Source organism: Nycticebus coucang, chromosome 4 (assembly GCF_027406575.1).
Source record: "Nycticebus coucang isolate mNycCou1 chromosome 4, mNycCou1.pri, whole genome shotgun sequence".
NCBI classification, from domain to species: domain Eukaryota; kingdom Metazoa; phylum Chordata; class Mammalia; order Primates; family Lorisidae; genus Nycticebus; species Nycticebus coucang.
The window spans coordinates 138,159,597-138,176,735 of NC_069783.1; the positions used below are offsets into that span (position 1 = coordinate 138,159,597).

Sequence of the window (17,139 nt, forward strand, 5' to 3'; positions counted from 1 at the left end):
CAGGTTAGGGCAGGGCACTGAGGTTGGTGCACATGCTGAGTTTATCCCAGTCAACAGAGGGACCTAAACCCAAGAGTTCGTGAAAGCTTTCCTGCTTTCCTTTGATTTTTCTCAGAATGCCAAGATGATCCCAGAGCTGGGCTCACCATTCAGATTCGCTCCAATGACATCAGCCTATGGTTACCTGGTATCTTGTACCATCTGCTTACTAGTTCTGACCAAAACTATCTTGGCCCAAGCGCCTGTGAAAAGAAATAACTCCGTAAACCCACAGCCAGATTCTCCAAGCCAGTGAATTATTATTTTTTTTTTTTCACAGCTCACAGCAACCTCCAATTCCTGGGCTCAAGCAATTCTCCTGCCTACAGGCACCCACCACAATGTCTGCTATTTTTTTTTTCGGTTGCAGCCATCATTGTTGTTTGGTGGGCCTGGCCTAGATTCAAACCCGCCAGCTCAGGTGTATGTGGTGCCTTAGCAGCTTGAGCCACAGGTACGGAGCCTAAGCCAGTGAATTCTAATGCTTGTGGCTACCCCACTGACCACCACGGCCCTGACCACTGGGCACGGCTGCCTAGCCCAGGCTGGGGACGGAGAAGCTGCGTGTGGAGCTTTATTTACTTCTGATATGTACAGGTATATACAGTTTGTGTGAGTCTATGGTACATTATTTCACAAGATTATCTTACACCCTGGGTGCACTCCTGGACAGGAAGCAGCAGATTCTGCTCCTAATAGCACATGGATGGTAAAGGAGAAGGACGCTCACAGGAGCCACCCCCATTCTGAGGACATTCACGGGGGCTGCCTGCCTGCTTCCCAGACACTGAAGCCCTCCCACGGACAATCTGTGCCTTCCACCTCCGCTGGGCGCTTGCTGATGGGATTTGGATGGTGGTGGCAGCAGCAGCTGCTTCCAAAGTCTTTCTCCTCCAGTGGAACAACACTTGTTGGGAGGACCAAAAAGAAGCAACGGCCCCCACGCACCAACAGACAGCTGATGCCTGGAGACTGCTGAGGGTGTCAGGTCACCTCCCTGCCCCAACGTGGACACAGCCTTCTGACCCGCTGCAGCCTGGCCTCATGGGGCGCTGGCGTGCATCTTCTCCAGGCAACTCGTCCAGAATGTGACCAGCCGGTTGTCACGGTTGATGCAGAAGTCTGTGAAGTCCTTCAGCAGCCTGTCGGCAAACTTCTCATCCCCCGTGGCGCTGGAGCGCCACGTCTTGGTCAGCATGGTGTTGTAGGCCCAGTTGTAGCCAACCCGCTCCTCGCAGAACATGTTCTGGTTGGCGGAGCTGGTGGAGTTCCGCCGCCGCCGCTGCTGCCCTGAGAACTTGCGCTTGGAGTAGGGCAGCTGCAGAAACACTGTTCCTGCAGAAAAAGGCCAGCACCCATGTCACAGCCACTAGGAGGGCCCCCGAAGCCAGCTGAAGTGGTTCTGTGGCCACAAGCTCAGAAGGGACCTCTGTGAACAGGGCCAGGGCTCCCACTCCCACCACAGGGGCCCACCTCCCCAGCTCCTCACCTGTAACATGGATGTACTGAGGCTTATTCTCAGCAGGAAAGTTAAAGGCAGAGGCAGAATATTTATCCTGTACAAACCCAAACCTAACAAAAGGACAAGAAGACACACACTGATTAGGGCCTCTTCAGCCTAAGGGGACAGAGAATTGGCAAATAGACTCTCTGACAGCCTGAAACAAAAGGGATCTGCAAAGATTTCCTTCAAGAGGGAACATGCAGGTTGATTTTTTTTTTTGGAGACAGGATCTTGCTCTGTTGTCCAGGCTGGAGTGCGGTAGCATCACTGTAGCTCACTGAAACCTCAAATCTCCTAGGCTCAAGTGATTATCCTGCCTTAGCCTCCTGAGTAGGTGGGACAACAGGTGCACAACCCCCATACGTGGCTAAAAAAAAAATTTTAGAGATAGGGTCTTGCTGTGTTGCTCAGGTTGGTCTTGGGCTCCTAGACTCAAGCAATTGTCCTGCCTCAGTGTCCCAACGTGCTGGGATGACAGCTGTGAGCCACTGTGTCCAGCCAGAGTGCTTATTTTTATTCTCATCCCTTTCTAACTGCTACCCCTTCCACCACTATGGCTCACCAGAGCTCCTTACACCCAGGTGCCTGTTGTCTCTGAGGTCTATGTCCCTGTCACAACGAATGAAAGCTCTCCTACCCAATGCACTCCTCACCCAGTCTTCGTCTCTGCTCAGACGCACTCCAGCCACCCCAGCAGACCTGCCCACGGTGCCTTCTCCCCACCCCCACCTCGGACCTTCCCTCTGCATCTCACTGGAATCAACCTCATGTCCCCGTTACTGCACATTAAGAGAAGGGTTTCACTTTGGTAACTGCCATTCAAGATAAATGCTGATTCACCTTAGCCACACCTCTTTCCCTTTCTCTACTATTTCTTTTTTTTTTTTTTTGAGACGGAGCTTCAAGCTGTCACCCTGGGTAGAGTGCCGTGGCATCACAGCTCACAGCAACCTCCAACTCCTGGGCTCAAGCAATTCTTCTGCCTCAGCCTCCCAAGTAGCTGGGATTACAGGCACCTGCCACAATGCCCGGCTATTTTTTGGTTGCAGCCGTCATTGTTGTTTGGCGGGCCCAGGCTGTATTCGTACCCACCAGCTCAGGTGTATGTGGCTGGCACCTTAGCTACAGGTGCCGAGCCACTCTACTATTTCTTAAGCTAAGCATGTGTAAGGTTCTCAATAAAGGCCTTGAGCTGAAATAAAATGAAGAACTGTAATTAAAGCACTTTTCTTAGAAGTGAGAACACCAGTCTGGGTGTCTCTGTTTCCCTGCACTCTGGAAATGGGCAGGAGAGGCCATTTTTCATTTCTGCCTTGTTCTGTTCCATTTCTCTTCTATGGCTTGTGCTATTCCTGGTTTTTCTATTTCCATAAAGTGCATTTATTATAGCTCTACCTGCTAAGAGCTGTAAAGGACGCGGTAACAGATGTGGCTCCTGTCCTCTAAGTCTGAGGGGTTTATGTAAGGAAGGCAGCAATGTAGGCAGAACTAAAGAAGGTGGAATGCCAGTCTCCTTTCCTGGACTTAGTTCCTCAGAGAAGTGCTGTGTTGTGTAGGCTGTATAAGCTGCTGGGGCTGGGGGCGGTGGCTCATGCCTATTATCCCAGAACTTTTGGAAGCCGAGGCAGGAGGAGTAGTTGAATCCAGGAGTTCAAGCTAGCCTGTGCTCCTGTCCCTGGGAAGGGTATTTATTTCTTTGTTTTAATTCACTAAGGAAGGAGATGGAATAATCACACTCCAACTGCCCAGATGAAGATGGAGGAGGAATGAGGAGCCATAGCAGAGGTGGCCCAGGGAAGTTGGACACTTTTCTAGCTCTTTCTGAGAGGGAGCTTGTGGGTGGGCTGATGCGTCATTCAGGGCCACATTTCCATTGAGAGCTTCACTCTATGCAAAAGCTACACGTTAAATGACTAATTGAGGCAAGTCATTTTACTAGGCACTGTACAAGGAAACAAAAATACCCCTCTGGAGGCCCCCAAATCACTGAAATAGATTCAGAGTGCTTTGAAAAAAAGGCCAAAAGGAATTTAGAGTTGAAAAACCTGGGAACCCCTAGTGAAAAAACATTCTGTCAGGTATAGAAGTCGGGGGTGTAGGTTTGGAAGGTGTGGGTGTGGGTGTGGAAGGTGGGGAGTGTAGATGCGGAAGGTGGGGGTGTAGGTGTGGAAGGTGGAGGGTGTGGGTGTGGAAGGTGGAGGGTGTAGGTGTGGAAGGTGTGGGATGTAGTTATGGAAGGTGGAGGGTGTAGGTGTGGAAGGTGGAGGGTGTAGGTGTGGAAGGTGTGGGATGTAGTTATGGAAGGTGGAGGGTGTAGGTGTGGAAGGTGGAGGGTGTAGGTGTGGAAGGTGTGGGATGTAGTTATGGAAGGTGGAGGGTGTAGGTGTGGAAGGTGGAGGGTGTAGGTGTGGAAGGTGGAGGGTGTAGGTGTGGAAGGTGTGGGATGTAGTTATGGAAGGTGGAGGGTGTAGGTGTGGAAGGTGGGGGTGTGTAGGTGTGGAAGGTGGAGGGTGTAGGTGTGGAAGGTGGAGGGTGTAGGTGTGGAAGGTGGAGGGTGTAGGTGTGGAAGAAGGTAATGTATTCTGAAAAACAATAGCTACAGGAACGAGGGCAGTAGTGCTTATCTCTGAAATTAAAGTAAAGAGTCCCCTTGGAGATAAGCAGTGAATGTGTCCTTGGTAGAACAGATCCCTTTCCTCAGAAGTAAAAGAAACTGGGTTTCACTTTGGTAACTGCCATTCAAGATAAACGCTGATTTCTTCACTCCTGCTCAGGGACAAACCTGTGTGCAATGGCTTCCTGAAAAAGGTGCATTCGATCCCAGTATGTTTCCGGCTCAAAGCCTAAAAGGAAAAAATAATGCTGAGTTATGATCACAAGATTTGTAGTTCTCTCGGGGGCCCCTCCTCTGTACCTTCTGGACTCTTGGCAGTTAGACCCCTTGCACCTCAGCTCAGCGTCTCCAGGCTGCCTGCTTTGGGCTAGCCTCCGTTCCAAGAGTGAAAGCTGTGTGCTCACACACCCCTTTCCCCAAGCTACAGCAGGCTCTAGAAAGGGGATGAGTCCTCAGCAGGCAGTGTGAGCCACCGGAACTTATTATAAGACCCACTCTAATGACTTCCTACACTAAAAGCTGAATGGACCATGATATTAAAATACAAACAGAAGATAAACTTTAAATGCAGGTTAGCTGCTTCTAAGGAGCAACAAGAACAAACCTTCACTCTTTATATTATTGATCTTTCGTTCCCTAAAAGGAAAGGCAATATTACAAGCACTATTTCAAGGGTGGTGAAAACGAAGCAAGTAAATACAAAACTACATTAATTAATTGACACGTAGTTGGCTGGGGAGGGGAGCAGATGATGCCCTCCCCCATTACCCACTTTGTGAAGCTGTTACTGAAGACCAAAGAGGAGGGAGTGGGAGGTTGGGGCTGGCTGTGCCTAGCACCAGGCAAGGGAGCCAGGCTGCTCTCGGATGAGGTGCTGATGCTGGGGGCAGGAGGGCGCCTCCGGCGACTCTATCGCTCTTTCTGCATTTAGGATTTTCTACCTAGGATGGACTGACTTGAGGATTCTGGGCAACTTTAAAGAGCCAAAAACAAAAAAGACTCTGGCTTTAAAAGAAAACACACATACAGAGCACATCCTTGTCAGATTTTTAAGATTTTGAATTCCTTTTTATCAGAAGCGGTGAGAACAAAAAGAAGAGGCACAGATGCAAAAAAAATAGGTTTTCAGATTCAAGTCCTTAATCTTTTCAACTAAGACCCTTTCCTTCAGCTGTAACCATGGCAACCAACAGAGGATGCTGGTCTTTCAGATGGGGTTACAACTGGTGGGGAAAACCAACTCGTACAAAAATGTCCTTGAGGCCAGGTGCAGATGGCTCACGCCTGTAATCCTAGCACTCTGGGGAGGCCGAGGTGGGCCGATTGCTTGAACTTGAGAGTTCAAGACCAGCCTGAGCCAGAGTAAGATCCCATCTCTACTAAAGATAGAAAAACTAGCTGGGTGCGGTAGTGGGCACCTGTAGTCCCACAGGAGGCTGAGGCAAGAGGATTGCTTGAGCCCAGCAGTTTGAGGTTGCTGTGAGCTATACAACACGGCACTCTACCCAGAGCACAGAATGACACTCTGTCTTGAAAAAACCAAAAATGTTCTTGATGCCAATCCTGAGGTGAATGTGGAAAACCCTACAACAGTCTGTGGATGGTGTGAGGAAAGATCTCACTGTCCCCACAACATAATGCAACCTAGTTTAAAATTGTCTGATAGGACCATAATCGTCAGGCATTTCAGGACAGCATAAACAGTTCTCTCTCAGCCATGCTGTGAGGTTAAACAAGAAAGAGTGTGTGTAAAGGGGACTTTATAAGCTCTATGTATCACAGACTTTATGACCTCCAGCAGGGAGGGGCTCCGTGGGGCTCATCCAGAACCCCAACTACCACTTAGAACATTTTGTCTATACAAAAATGCCTTCCAAGATGTAAACCAAGAACATACAGATGGGCCTTTGGAAAAAAGCTGTTTACACCAGAAAAGCTTGTCACACAAAACGCCTGGGCAGACTTGACCCCCCCAACTTGGCGAGACCTGCTCACCCTCTGGGCCAGTTCTTTGCTGCCAGACTTGCAAGGGGATGGGAAGAAAGCATCTCCGTTACATCAAAAGTTATTTTCTTCACATTTATAATCTTTATATCCAAGAATTAGAGGGCTCCTGACATATTGGTATCAACTCTAGCTTCTTGTTTTAAAAAAGATCATCTGTGAACTCATCGAAAACTTTTGGGAGCCTATTTATACGTTTAGCCACAATGAGTGCTTGGGGATAAAAAGCTCTGTGCTGTGTTCTATGCTAAACCTGCCTTCAGGGTTCTGGTGGGCTGGGGTTGGGCAGCAGGTCAGGGCTGGCCCTGTGCGCTCCCTTTCTGACAACTTACTCCAGAGGGAAGGGCTCTGATGTGGATGCTGCTGTCCTTATGCTGCTCTGCTTTGCCTTCCTTGAGATGAGCAACTCGAGCCACTTGTGCTGTCCCCAGCCTTTTCCCATGAAACAGCACACACAAGCCTCTCGCGAGGCTTGAAGCCCCACAGCCCAATCCAGTTAGGATGAGCACGGGAAAGGAGCACCTGGGAAGAACACCAGGGCCTCGCATGACTTACAACACAGGTGCCTCTCCCACGCACCGCTCCACACCAAGGCCTTACAGACAGCCTTCCTGAACTGGCAAGGCAGCGCTAGCACTCCCAGTTTAGGAATAAGGAATTTGAGACTCAGAGATAGTAAGTGATTTGTCCAGGTTTACCCAGCCACTAGGTGAAGGACCAGGATTAGAACCTAGATTCTTTTGGTCCCTTATTGAAAGCCTCTCTCTTTTCCCAACCTCCAGAGGGGAGTATCTCTTACTATCGAACAGGTGCTCGCTACCCTCCTTAAGCAAGCAGCTGACGTTGAGTGGGATGAAGAGCTGAGCTCGAAGCGGGTCGCCATACAGATAGCTGGGCAGCGAGAAAGGCCCCTCTAAAACCGGGACCAACAAAAAGCCACAGGAGGTAGCTTTCCGATGCCAACCTTGGACCTGGTGGAAAGTACAGAAACAAAGTGTCATTGCTAAGTTCTTTCTGACAACAGAAAATACTTCCCCAGGAGCGAACCCGCCAAAGTGGCAGCATACATATCGATTGGCTTGTTCATTTATTCATGTTCTCTGGCTCCAAACCAGTCCTGGACAGGAATAAGCACAGTTTAACCTCCTGACAAATCCTTGAAAAACTGTGAGCTAAGCACACAGCTCCTCTTCATGGCCCAAGCTTCTGCGACTTTAGTGTTTCTTTTGGAAGGAACCGACAGGAGAGAGCAGAAACCCTCCCTGTGCTGGGGTATGTTGAAAGAAGGCCACTGGATATAGGTTAAGACCTTGTCCTTATGGGGAACCTGCAGCCTTGGAGGCACATGTGGCTTTCTGGACCCGAGTGTGGCCTTTTGACTGAATCCAAATTTTATGGGACAAATCTTCTTAATAAAGACATCTATGAAGTGAGTGTATGATGCCCCATGATCACATCAATGTATACAGTTATGATTTAATAAAAAAAAAAAAAGACATCTGTTCTGTGAAGTTTGGATTCAGTCATAGGGCTGCACTTGGGGATCTGGAGGGCCACATGTGGCCTTGAGGCTGCAGGTTCCTCACCCCTCAAATAGGAAAACAATCCATGCAGACTGACTGAGACGAACATGACGCACGGTGGGAGATGACTGTGGTGGCCTCTGCCCAAAGGTGATAAGCTCTGACCTCACAGAATGACAGACATTCTCTGGCAAACTCCCAAAAGCTGTCTGCCTGAAGGCTGAGAACAAAGGTTACTAGGGCACGAAGACAAACCTCTCATCGGTAACATTTTCTTAGGGAACAGTGGCAATTTTCTAAGTCTTGCAATAAATTGAAAGAGACCACTCTTTTCTGTTTTTTTTTTTTTTTTTTTTCCGAGACAGTCTCATAGACTATGTCGCCCTCAGTAGAGTACCGTGGCATCACAGCTCACAGCAACCTCAAACTCTTGGGCTCAAGCAATTCTCTTGCCTCAACCTCTGGAGTAGCTGGGATTACAGGAGCCCACCACAATGCCCAACTATTTTTGGTTGCAGTTGTCATTGTTGTTTAGCAGGCCTGGGCCGGGCTCAAACCCACCACCTTTGGTGTATGTGGCCGGCACCCTACTCACTGAGCTACAGGTCCCACCTGAAAAGACCACTCTTACCTTTTTCCCCAGGAACACTCAAGACAACAAGCAAAAGAAGCCAAGATCCCTGACCAAAATAATTCCTATGGTTTGGTCAACAACCTTTTAATTTTTTTTTTTTTCCAAGACAGAGTCTCAAGCTGACGCCCTGGGTAGAGTGCCATGGCATCACAGCTCACAGCAACCTCAAACTCCCGGGCTTAAGCGATTCTCCTGTCTCAGCCTCCCAGGCAGCTGGGACCACAGGTGCCCACCACAACACCTGGCCATTTTTTGTTGCAGTTGTCATTGTCGTCTAGCTGGCCCAGGCTGGGTTTGAACCTGGCTCCCTTGGTGTATGTGGCTGGCGCCGTAACCACTGTGCTATGGGTGCCAAGCTGACAACTTTTTAATTTTATACAGTATTCATCCGAATAAAATCTGATTTATAATAAATACGGACATTGCCTTAAAAATAATTAACCTACACTAGAGTTTTAAAAGCTTAACAAAATACTGATAAAGGGATTAGCAGCTTTCTGTGGGTTTTATATAAATAGTTATGAAAAGGGCCAGGCATGGTGGCTCACGCCTGTAATCTCAGTACTCTGGGAGGCTGAGGCAGGTGAATTGCTTGAGCTCGAGAGTTCCAGCCTGAGCAGGAAAAAGACCCCATCCCTAGTAAAAACAGAAAAAAACTAGCCAGGCATGGTGGTGCATGCTGTGTAGTCCCAGCTACTTGGGAGGCTAAGGCAGGAAGATCACTTGAGCCCAGGAGTTTGAGGTTACTATGACACCATGGCACTCTAGCCTAGGGCAACAGAGTGAGACTTTGTCTCAAAAAAAAAAAAAAAAAAAAAGACACGACAAGGATACTTTTTAAAGATAGTTGCTAAATTCCTTTGAGGAAATAAATACCCTTCTTCCTGCCCAACTGTAATAATATGTGTTTGTCTATGAATGCTGTGGTTGTGTTGTTTTGCGATATGGTTATCTGGATAGGGCCTGTATGGAGAATGCTTAAGCCCTACTGGGTCACAGGGTTAGTTTTGCCTGAAGGTGTGGTCATTCTGGTGTCAACCAGCTATGGGAGAGCTACTGTCCAGGATAAGCAGTGGCTGTCTTTTTTGATTTAGACTTTAAAGATATTTCCCAGATTAGAGTCTTTCCAAGGGAGGGGTCCTTGAAGGTGCTAATGCCACATGAAGGCAGACACAGCACTGGACAAATCTCTTCCCCAGGATCTCACGTCTTATGGGACAAAACTGAGCCTATTAACTCTAGACACAAACACTTGCCAGCCCATGTGTGTGTACAGATGTCTCTTTGGTCATTGCCTAGCTCTTAGTAAACTCTTCTTCAACTTTCTAGTTGCCCTCAGCTGTGTAATAAGATGCTTGGGTGGTGTTAGAGTGGAATAGGACTCAACTGAAACCACAGAAAAATACTCTTTTGGGCCATATTGCAGAGTAGCAGACTGTAAGGATGGTAAGGAGAGCACCTAGAAGATAATGATAGCTTGGCTAAGGTGTGGGCACAGAGACTGGGGATGGGGGTGGCCAGGCATGGCTTCATAATGCAGGAACAGTGAATGTCCTGATTATCAGAGGGGTGAGCTAGGATGCACCACAAGGAGGAAGGACAGGCAGGGAGGCCAGTTAGAACAGGGCTGCTCAACCTCAGCACTTGTGACTTCCTGGGCTGGTTAATTCTTCGTGGTGGGGGCTTTCCTGTGATTGTAGGATGACAAACAGCATTTCTGGTCTCTACCCACTACACACCAGTAGCATCCCCACCACCTGCCATTTGTGACAAGCAAAAATGTCTCCAGATATGGCCAAATGCTCCTGGGCAGCAAAATTGCCCATGGTTGAGAATCACTAAGTTAAAAGCAGTCATGTTCATTAACAGAGGATGGATCAACTATGGTAAAAACAAGCAATAGAATATTTTGCAGCCCTTAAAAACAACGAGCTAAAACAAAAACAAAACAGCCTTTGAAACCACACACTTACCAATAAACTATTTGCTATTCAAAAAACAAAACGAAACAACAATAAAATAACAAAACTCCTGAGCTCAAGGGATCCTCCCATCTGGTCCTCCCAGAGTGCTAGGATTACGGGTGTGAGCTGCCTCAAGCAGCCTTTCTAGAAGTTCACTTGACAAAGTAGTAGTGGTAGCTACTTTTAGATGAAAGGGATCGAAGCTGGGAGAGAGACTTACTTTTCACTCTGGACCAATGATTCTCAACAGGGAACAATACTCCCCCTCTTGGAGGAGCAATATCTGGAGACATTTTTGGGTATACCACTGAGGGGTTGTGCGACTGGGATTTAACGAGTAGAGGTCAGGGATGCTGGATGGTAACCTGCAATGTGCAAGAAGGACAGTCCCCCTACAAAAGAGAATTTTCTGTCCCCAAATGTCAGTACTGCCAAGGCTGAGAAACTTTGATCTTACTCTTGATCAAAAGATCGAAGATCGAAACCTTGATCTTACCCTTTTTTACTATTTGAATTTTGTACTATGTTAATTTTTTTGTTTTTTTTTGAGACAAGGTCTTACTTTGTTGCCCAGGCTGAAATGCAATAGTGCAATCATAACTTACCATAACCTGGAACACCTAGGTTCAAGTGATCCTCCTGCTCCAGCCACCCAAGTAGCTGGGACTATAGTTGTGTACCACCACGCCCACTTAATTAAAAAAAAAAAATTGTAGAGATGGGGTCTCACTGTGTTGCTCAGGTTGGTCTTAAACTACTGAGCTCAAGTGATCCTCCCACCTCATCCTCCCAAAGTGCTAGGATTACAGGTGTGAGCCACTGTGCCCAGCCTGTTTAAATTTATATAAAAGGTTATTCCAACAGTTCAGGTGAATAGCAATAGGAGCTGAATTAAAATACAAAAGTGACAGGAATCTCTACTAAGCATCCCTCGTTCCCCTGTGAGGTGAGCCAGAGGCCTGACTACACACACAAAGCTTCTCACCATCTCAAAGAGTACCGCAGCGGTCACTGCCATCCAGTGCAGTTTGATCTCGAAGGCTGCATTCAGGGAGAAGTTGCCATGGTAATAACAGCTGCACCACTCCAGCCGGTCTGTGCGGTTGTTCACATCAACGTCCAGGGTCACAGTCCTCTGCTCTGGGACAGTGGCAGCTTCGTCAGGACAAAGCAGGGCCCCCAAGAGAGGGAAAAGGAGAAGTAGGATAAGGAGGAAGAACAAAAAAAGCTAAGCATCCAGATACAACACTGTACAAGTGCCTTAAAGAAAATCACAGATTCTAGGCTGGGGCATGGTGGCTCACGCCTGTAATCCCAGCACTCTGGGAGGCAGAGGCAGGTGGATTGCCTGAGCTCAGGAGTTCAAGACCAGCTTGAACAAGAGTGAGACCCCCAACTCTACTAAAAATAGAAAAATTAGCTGGATGTTGTGGTGAGCACTTGTAGTTCTGGCTACTTGGGAGGCTGAGGCAAGAGGATCTTTTGAGCCGAGGAGTTTGAGGTTGCTGTGAGCTATGATGCCATGGCACTCTACCACAGAGTGACAGAGTGAGACTATGTCTCAAAAAAATAAAATAAAATCACAGATTCCAGAAGCTTCCTGGAAATCATCTATCCCAGGGGCTGGTAAATGTTTTCTATAAAGGACCAGATAAATATTTTAGCTTTTGTGGGCCATGTAGTTTCTGTGGTAACTAATCAACTTGTCATTATAAAGCAAAAGCAGCCCTTAGTACATGATAAAGGGGTTCAGTTGTGTCCCAATGAAACTTTATTTACAAAAACAGATGGTTTTACGGCAGTGAAACTCTTCCATATGATATTGTAATGACAGCTTTAGTATTTATCATAAATAGATAATATCATAGATACTATACCAGATGATAGATACATCTATCAAATGTATCATCATACACTTGTTTAAAACCATTGAATGAACACCAAGAGTGAACCCTAATATCAACCATGGACTTTGGGTGATAATGAGGTAGGTTTGTGGACTGTAATAAATTCATCACTCTGGCAGGGGATGTTGATACTGGGGGAAGTGGGTGTGAGGGGGCAGGGGATATATGGGAACTTTCTGCTCAATTTTACCGGGGACCCAAATAAAGTCAATTATAAAACCAACAAATCTGGCCAGATTTGGCTGGTTAAGCCATAGTTTGTGTCCCCCAGTCTAATCCGACCCCTTCATTTACATTTATAGAGGAGAAAATGATAGCCTTGCCAAAGATCACAGAGTTGGAACCTCAGTCACACTGAACCCTAGATCTTTGGATTTCAGCAGCCCATAGAGGAACATAATAAGACAAAAAGCCCGGACAACAGTGAGAAGGGTTAAAACCAGAAAAGCAAACTTCCTTCTATAAACTTTTCTCAAAAAAATGAAACCTCATAATGAAGCTTAACACCTTGTTCCATCATGGGTGTGTTACTCAAGGCCTCTGGGTAAGTATCATCAAACTTGCTCATCCTACCTGGGACCCTATTCAGAAATCTTACTCAAACTAAGACAGGGATATTTTAGAGATGTATCAGAAGAGTTCCTGACCTGAGCAAAGACCTGAAATGGGCTCAGGAGTAAAGAACAGGTCAGGGCTCTGCTCTGCCTAGCCAGCCATTGCCAGACCTACAGTTTTTTTTTTTTTTTTTTTTTGTAGAGACAGAGTCTCACTTTATGGCCCTCGGTAGAGTACCGTGGCCTCACACAGCTCACAGCAACCTCCAACTCCTGGGCTTAAGTGATTCTCTTGCCTCAGCCTCCCGAGTAGCTGGGACTACAGGCGCCCGCCACAACGCCCAGCTATTTCTTGGTTGCAGTTTGGCCGGGGCCGGGTTTGAACCTGCCACCCTCGGTATATGGGGCTGGCGCCTTACCGACTGAGCCACAGGCGCCACCCCAGACCTACAGTTTTTAGAAACTGTTATCCACCCATCACTCCACCTCCCCCTCTAAGTATTAAATAGTTTTTCTTTATCTGAAGCAGTCAGCTTAGTTCTGGGTCCTGCACGTAGAAGTCCTGAGTGGCTTTTATCACTGACAAGGATAAACGGCTCTTGAGTCAGCAATTTTAATAAGCTACTCTTTTTTTTTTTTTTTTTTTGGTAGAGACAGAGTCTCACTGTACCACCCTCGGGTAGAATGCCGTGGCGTCACACGGTTCACAGCAACCTCTAACTCTTGGGTTTACGCGATTCTCTTGCCTCAGCCTCCTGAGCAGCTGGGACTACAGGCGCCCGCCACAACGCCCGGCTATTTTTCTGTTGCAGTTTGGCTGGCGCTGGGTCCGAACCCGCCACCCTCGGCATATGGGGCCGGCGCCCTACTCACTGAGCAACAGGCGCCGCCCTTAATAAGCTACTCTTGGGAGGTGGAGGAGCTGCAGCTAGGTGACTGATGGCACACAAGCAAACTGACTGACATTCAGAGGCCAGGTGTACCACTTACCACTCTCTCAAAACTAGAACAGGCAAAAGGGAAAAGTTGTTTTGTTTTGTTTTGTTTTGTTTTTTTGAGACAGAGTCTCACTATGTCGCCCTCAGTAGAATGCTGTGGCATCATTGCTCACAGCAACCTCCAACTCTTGGGCTAAAGCAATTCTCTTGTCTCAGCCTCCCGAGTAGCTGGGACTACAGGCGCCTGCCACAATACATGGCTATCTTTTGTTTTGGTTGTCATTGTTGTTTAGCTGGCCCAGGCTGGGTTCAAACCCGCCAGCCTCAATGTATGTGGCTGGCACCATAACCACTGTGCTATGAGCACCGAGCCATGCGGAAAGTTCTTGACTGGAGTCGGAAGATCTAAGCCCTGCCACATACTAGCCGTGACTCTCTGAGCATGTTGCTTCTTGTCCTGTGGTTTAGCTCCTTGACTGCAAACTGAGATATGGCAGGCCAGCTGCTTCATAGAGAAGGCGTAAGGATGAAGCGAAACGTGATGACAAGGGAGTAGAGGAGGGAGTGTAGGTTCTCTCCTGCACCTTCTCCTCTAGCTACCTCACTTGCACCTCTCTGCCTTTCCTTCTTTTCTGTCATTCTCTTCTCCCAAGTTAAGCTATGAGCTCACCAATGCTCAATCCAAGGCTTACCCATGATGCCCAAGGACACTGCTTCGGCTCGTGATACTTAAGGCTAGAATTTGGTCCTTCCAATGCTAAAAGGCTCATCAAAACAAGATTGTGTCTCTGTTTCACATTCCTGATTCATGACCCTGCAAGAATAACCCTTTACTTAACAGCCCAAATCAAAGAAAGAAAGTGTCTCTCATCTTAGACACTGTATATTTCTCCCCAGTTGAAAATTCCATGTTACAAAAACAAGGATACTCATAAAGACTAGCAGTGACTTCATGTATCTCTTCCCTCCCTTCTGGAGTGCTAAGCTCAGAACAGGCAAGTGTGAAGACACCCAGGGAAGGACACCGTTTAGCCAACCAGTTACAAGCTTGAGATACCAGTGGCTTTGTACTTCAGGGGTCAGTTCTGACAGGACAGATGCTTCTAGCACAGTGGTTCTCAACCTTCCTAATTGCCACGTTGTTACAAATGGAAAAAAGGGGTCGCGACTCACAGGTTGAGAACCGCTGTTCTGGCAGGATTACAACGTTGACAGAGGTGTGAGCCCAGCTGAGTTGCATTTGTCAGTGAGTTCAGTGAATTATTACTTGAGTTCCATGAGAACCAACTAACTCACCTTTGGGACTGAGAGATACGGCAAGCCCAAAGGAGGAGAAGGCTGAGCATCACACCCCCAGGTCATAGTGGGGGTATTAAGACCTGGGTAGGGAATCAGCATCAGTGGAGGGGAAAGAACGCAATCCTCAGAAGGGGACGGATGCTCTGTACATGACAACCAGAGCTACCCAAGAATGGAAAGAGAAGTCTCAGAAGTGAATGCTGTGCCAGTGGGGGTTTTCAAAGAGCAGCTGGCACCCCACTTACTTGGAGTCTGAGGAAAACACTCAGGTATCAGGGTTTGGACAGAGATGCTCTACAGTCCCTTCCAAATGCAAAATCCAGTGGGGAATCTAGACAGGGCTGAGAAGGCGAATGGTGTGAGTGGTATTGAGGTACGCGGGGCTGCTTCTTCCAGAGTCTCAGATGCTCTGGCTGCTTCCTGGCTTAGCAGTACAGGATGACAGGGATGGGGAAGTGGAAGCCACCCTGGGTGAAGCCAGACACGGCCATGTGCCAATGCCAGGCACTTCAACACAGATTTCCACTGCCAACCTCCAACTGAGAATCAGAGTGTTTAAAAAGGAACATGTCAGGAGTAACAGCTTCCCTGCAACTGGGCACGGTGAGTCTGGGGAGATAAGACTCCAGGCACCTCTGGCTGGTGGGATCTGCCTATAATCATCCCTTTGAGGATACAGCGAGTCAGCAAGGGACTTCTGGACCCCAAGAGGAGGACAAAAACAGGGGAAACCGGCAAGTGGTTGCGTGTGTTCGATCGACCTAATCCCACCGGCAGCCATAAGTAAAAGCAGCAGTGAGACTGCAAACCGGAAAGGCCTTACCTGTGAACTGTTTTGGTGTTTTTGGACTTGGCACTCAGTTGAACTGCCCTGGGGAGAGCTTGGGCAGAAGTGCGGAGAACTTTGGGCATTGTCTAGGGCCCCAGACTGAGCCGCTGAGCCAGACAGAGCTAATAGTGTTTGGCTGTGGGCTGCAGGGAGCCATTGTGAGAAAACTGCCCCGGCAAGCTCCGCCCTCAAGGTCACAGAGCAAGGATCCAGTGGGAGCCAGTAACCTAGTGACTGAGCAGCCTAAAGGCAAGGGACTGAGCTGCCTTACAGTCTTAACCCTCAGGGGCAGAGTGTGACTGGTTTTGGCACACTGGAGCATCGGGCTGTTGCCCTGGGTAGAGTGCCGTAGCATCACAGCTCATAGCAACCTCAAACTCCTGGGCTTGGCGCCACCTGGACCTCCATAAGAGCTGCGCCGTGACCGGCGACCCACACCCGCCGGGCCTCCGCATGCCCTGACCAGGAACTGTGGGAGCCACGCAACCCTGCATCCTCCCTCCTGTACCCTCCCTGCCTCCACACCAGCCCGCTCGTCTGGCAAGGGACTCTGGAAGTCGCGTGCCCTCCGGAGCCCTTCCTGCGATCTGTGCAGAGCCCTTCTCCTGGCCAGAGACTGCTGAAGCCTTGGGCTCTCTGTGCCAAAGTCACTGGGCACCCGGCACTCCCAAAACCGTGTGCACCAACTCCCACCCTGTTGCTGGATATGGGTGTGTCACACTCCAGAGCTGCTTCCACAACCAGAACTCCCTGGCTGGGGCAGCCCCAGAGGAACTACACAGGGTCACTCCCTACAAACATCCAGCAACAATAGAGTGATCCTGTTGGGGTCTAATCTTGGAGAGACACCTACCCAACTCTGAGGACGGCCAGAGGCAACGGTGAAAAACAATCATGAGGCGAAATCAACAGAAAAACTCTGGCAATATGAATAATCAGAGTAGATCAACTCCCCCAAGGGGCAGACATAGCACAAGATCCCATGCACAAACAAATAGCTAAGATGTCAGAAATCGAATTCAGAATCTGGATAGCAAATAAGATCGAATTAGAATTCCGAGCAGTAACCCAAAAGATATCTCAAGAATTCAACAAATTCAAAGACCAAATGACCAAAGATTTTGACACATTGAGACAAGAAGTTGCAGCCCTCAAAGATCTGAGAAACACAGTAGAATCCCTCAGTAACAGAATGGAGCAAGCAGAAGAAAGGATTTCTAACATCAAAGACAAAGCTTTTGAACGCTCCCAAACTTTCAAAGAGGAAGAGAAATGGAGAGCAAAAACATATCACTCTCTAGAGAGTTCTGGGATAATTCGAAGAAAACCA

The 17,139-nt window shown here is 48.1% G+C and overlaps 1 protein-coding gene across 5 annotated transcripts in view; it reads right to left on the bottom strand.

The window, feature by feature from the left end:
- Positions 1 to 605: 605 nt before the first annotated feature.
- Positions 606 to 17,139, bottom strand: part of DEPDC5 (DEP domain containing 5, GATOR1 subcomplex subunit) — a 175,195-nt gene continuing 158,661 nt past the window's right edge. For all 5 annotated transcript variants that reach the window (XM_053589971.1, XM_053589968.1, XM_053589970.1 and 2 more), the window contains 5 exons: positions 11,268 to 11,437; positions 6,961 to 7,132; positions 4,326 to 4,386; positions 1,529 to 1,611; positions 606 to 1,374 (listed from right to left, as the gene is read on the bottom strand). In XM_053589971.1, the coding sequence (XP_053445946.1) occupies positions 1,082 to 1,374; positions 1,529 to 1,611; positions 4,326 to 4,386; positions 6,961 to 7,132; positions 11,268 to 11,437 (779 nt within the window). In that variant the 3' untranslated portion in view covers positions 606 to 1,081. The remainder of the gene's footprint in view (positions 1,375 to 1,528; positions 1,612 to 4,325; positions 4,387 to 6,960; positions 7,133 to 11,267; positions 11,438 to 17,139) is intronic.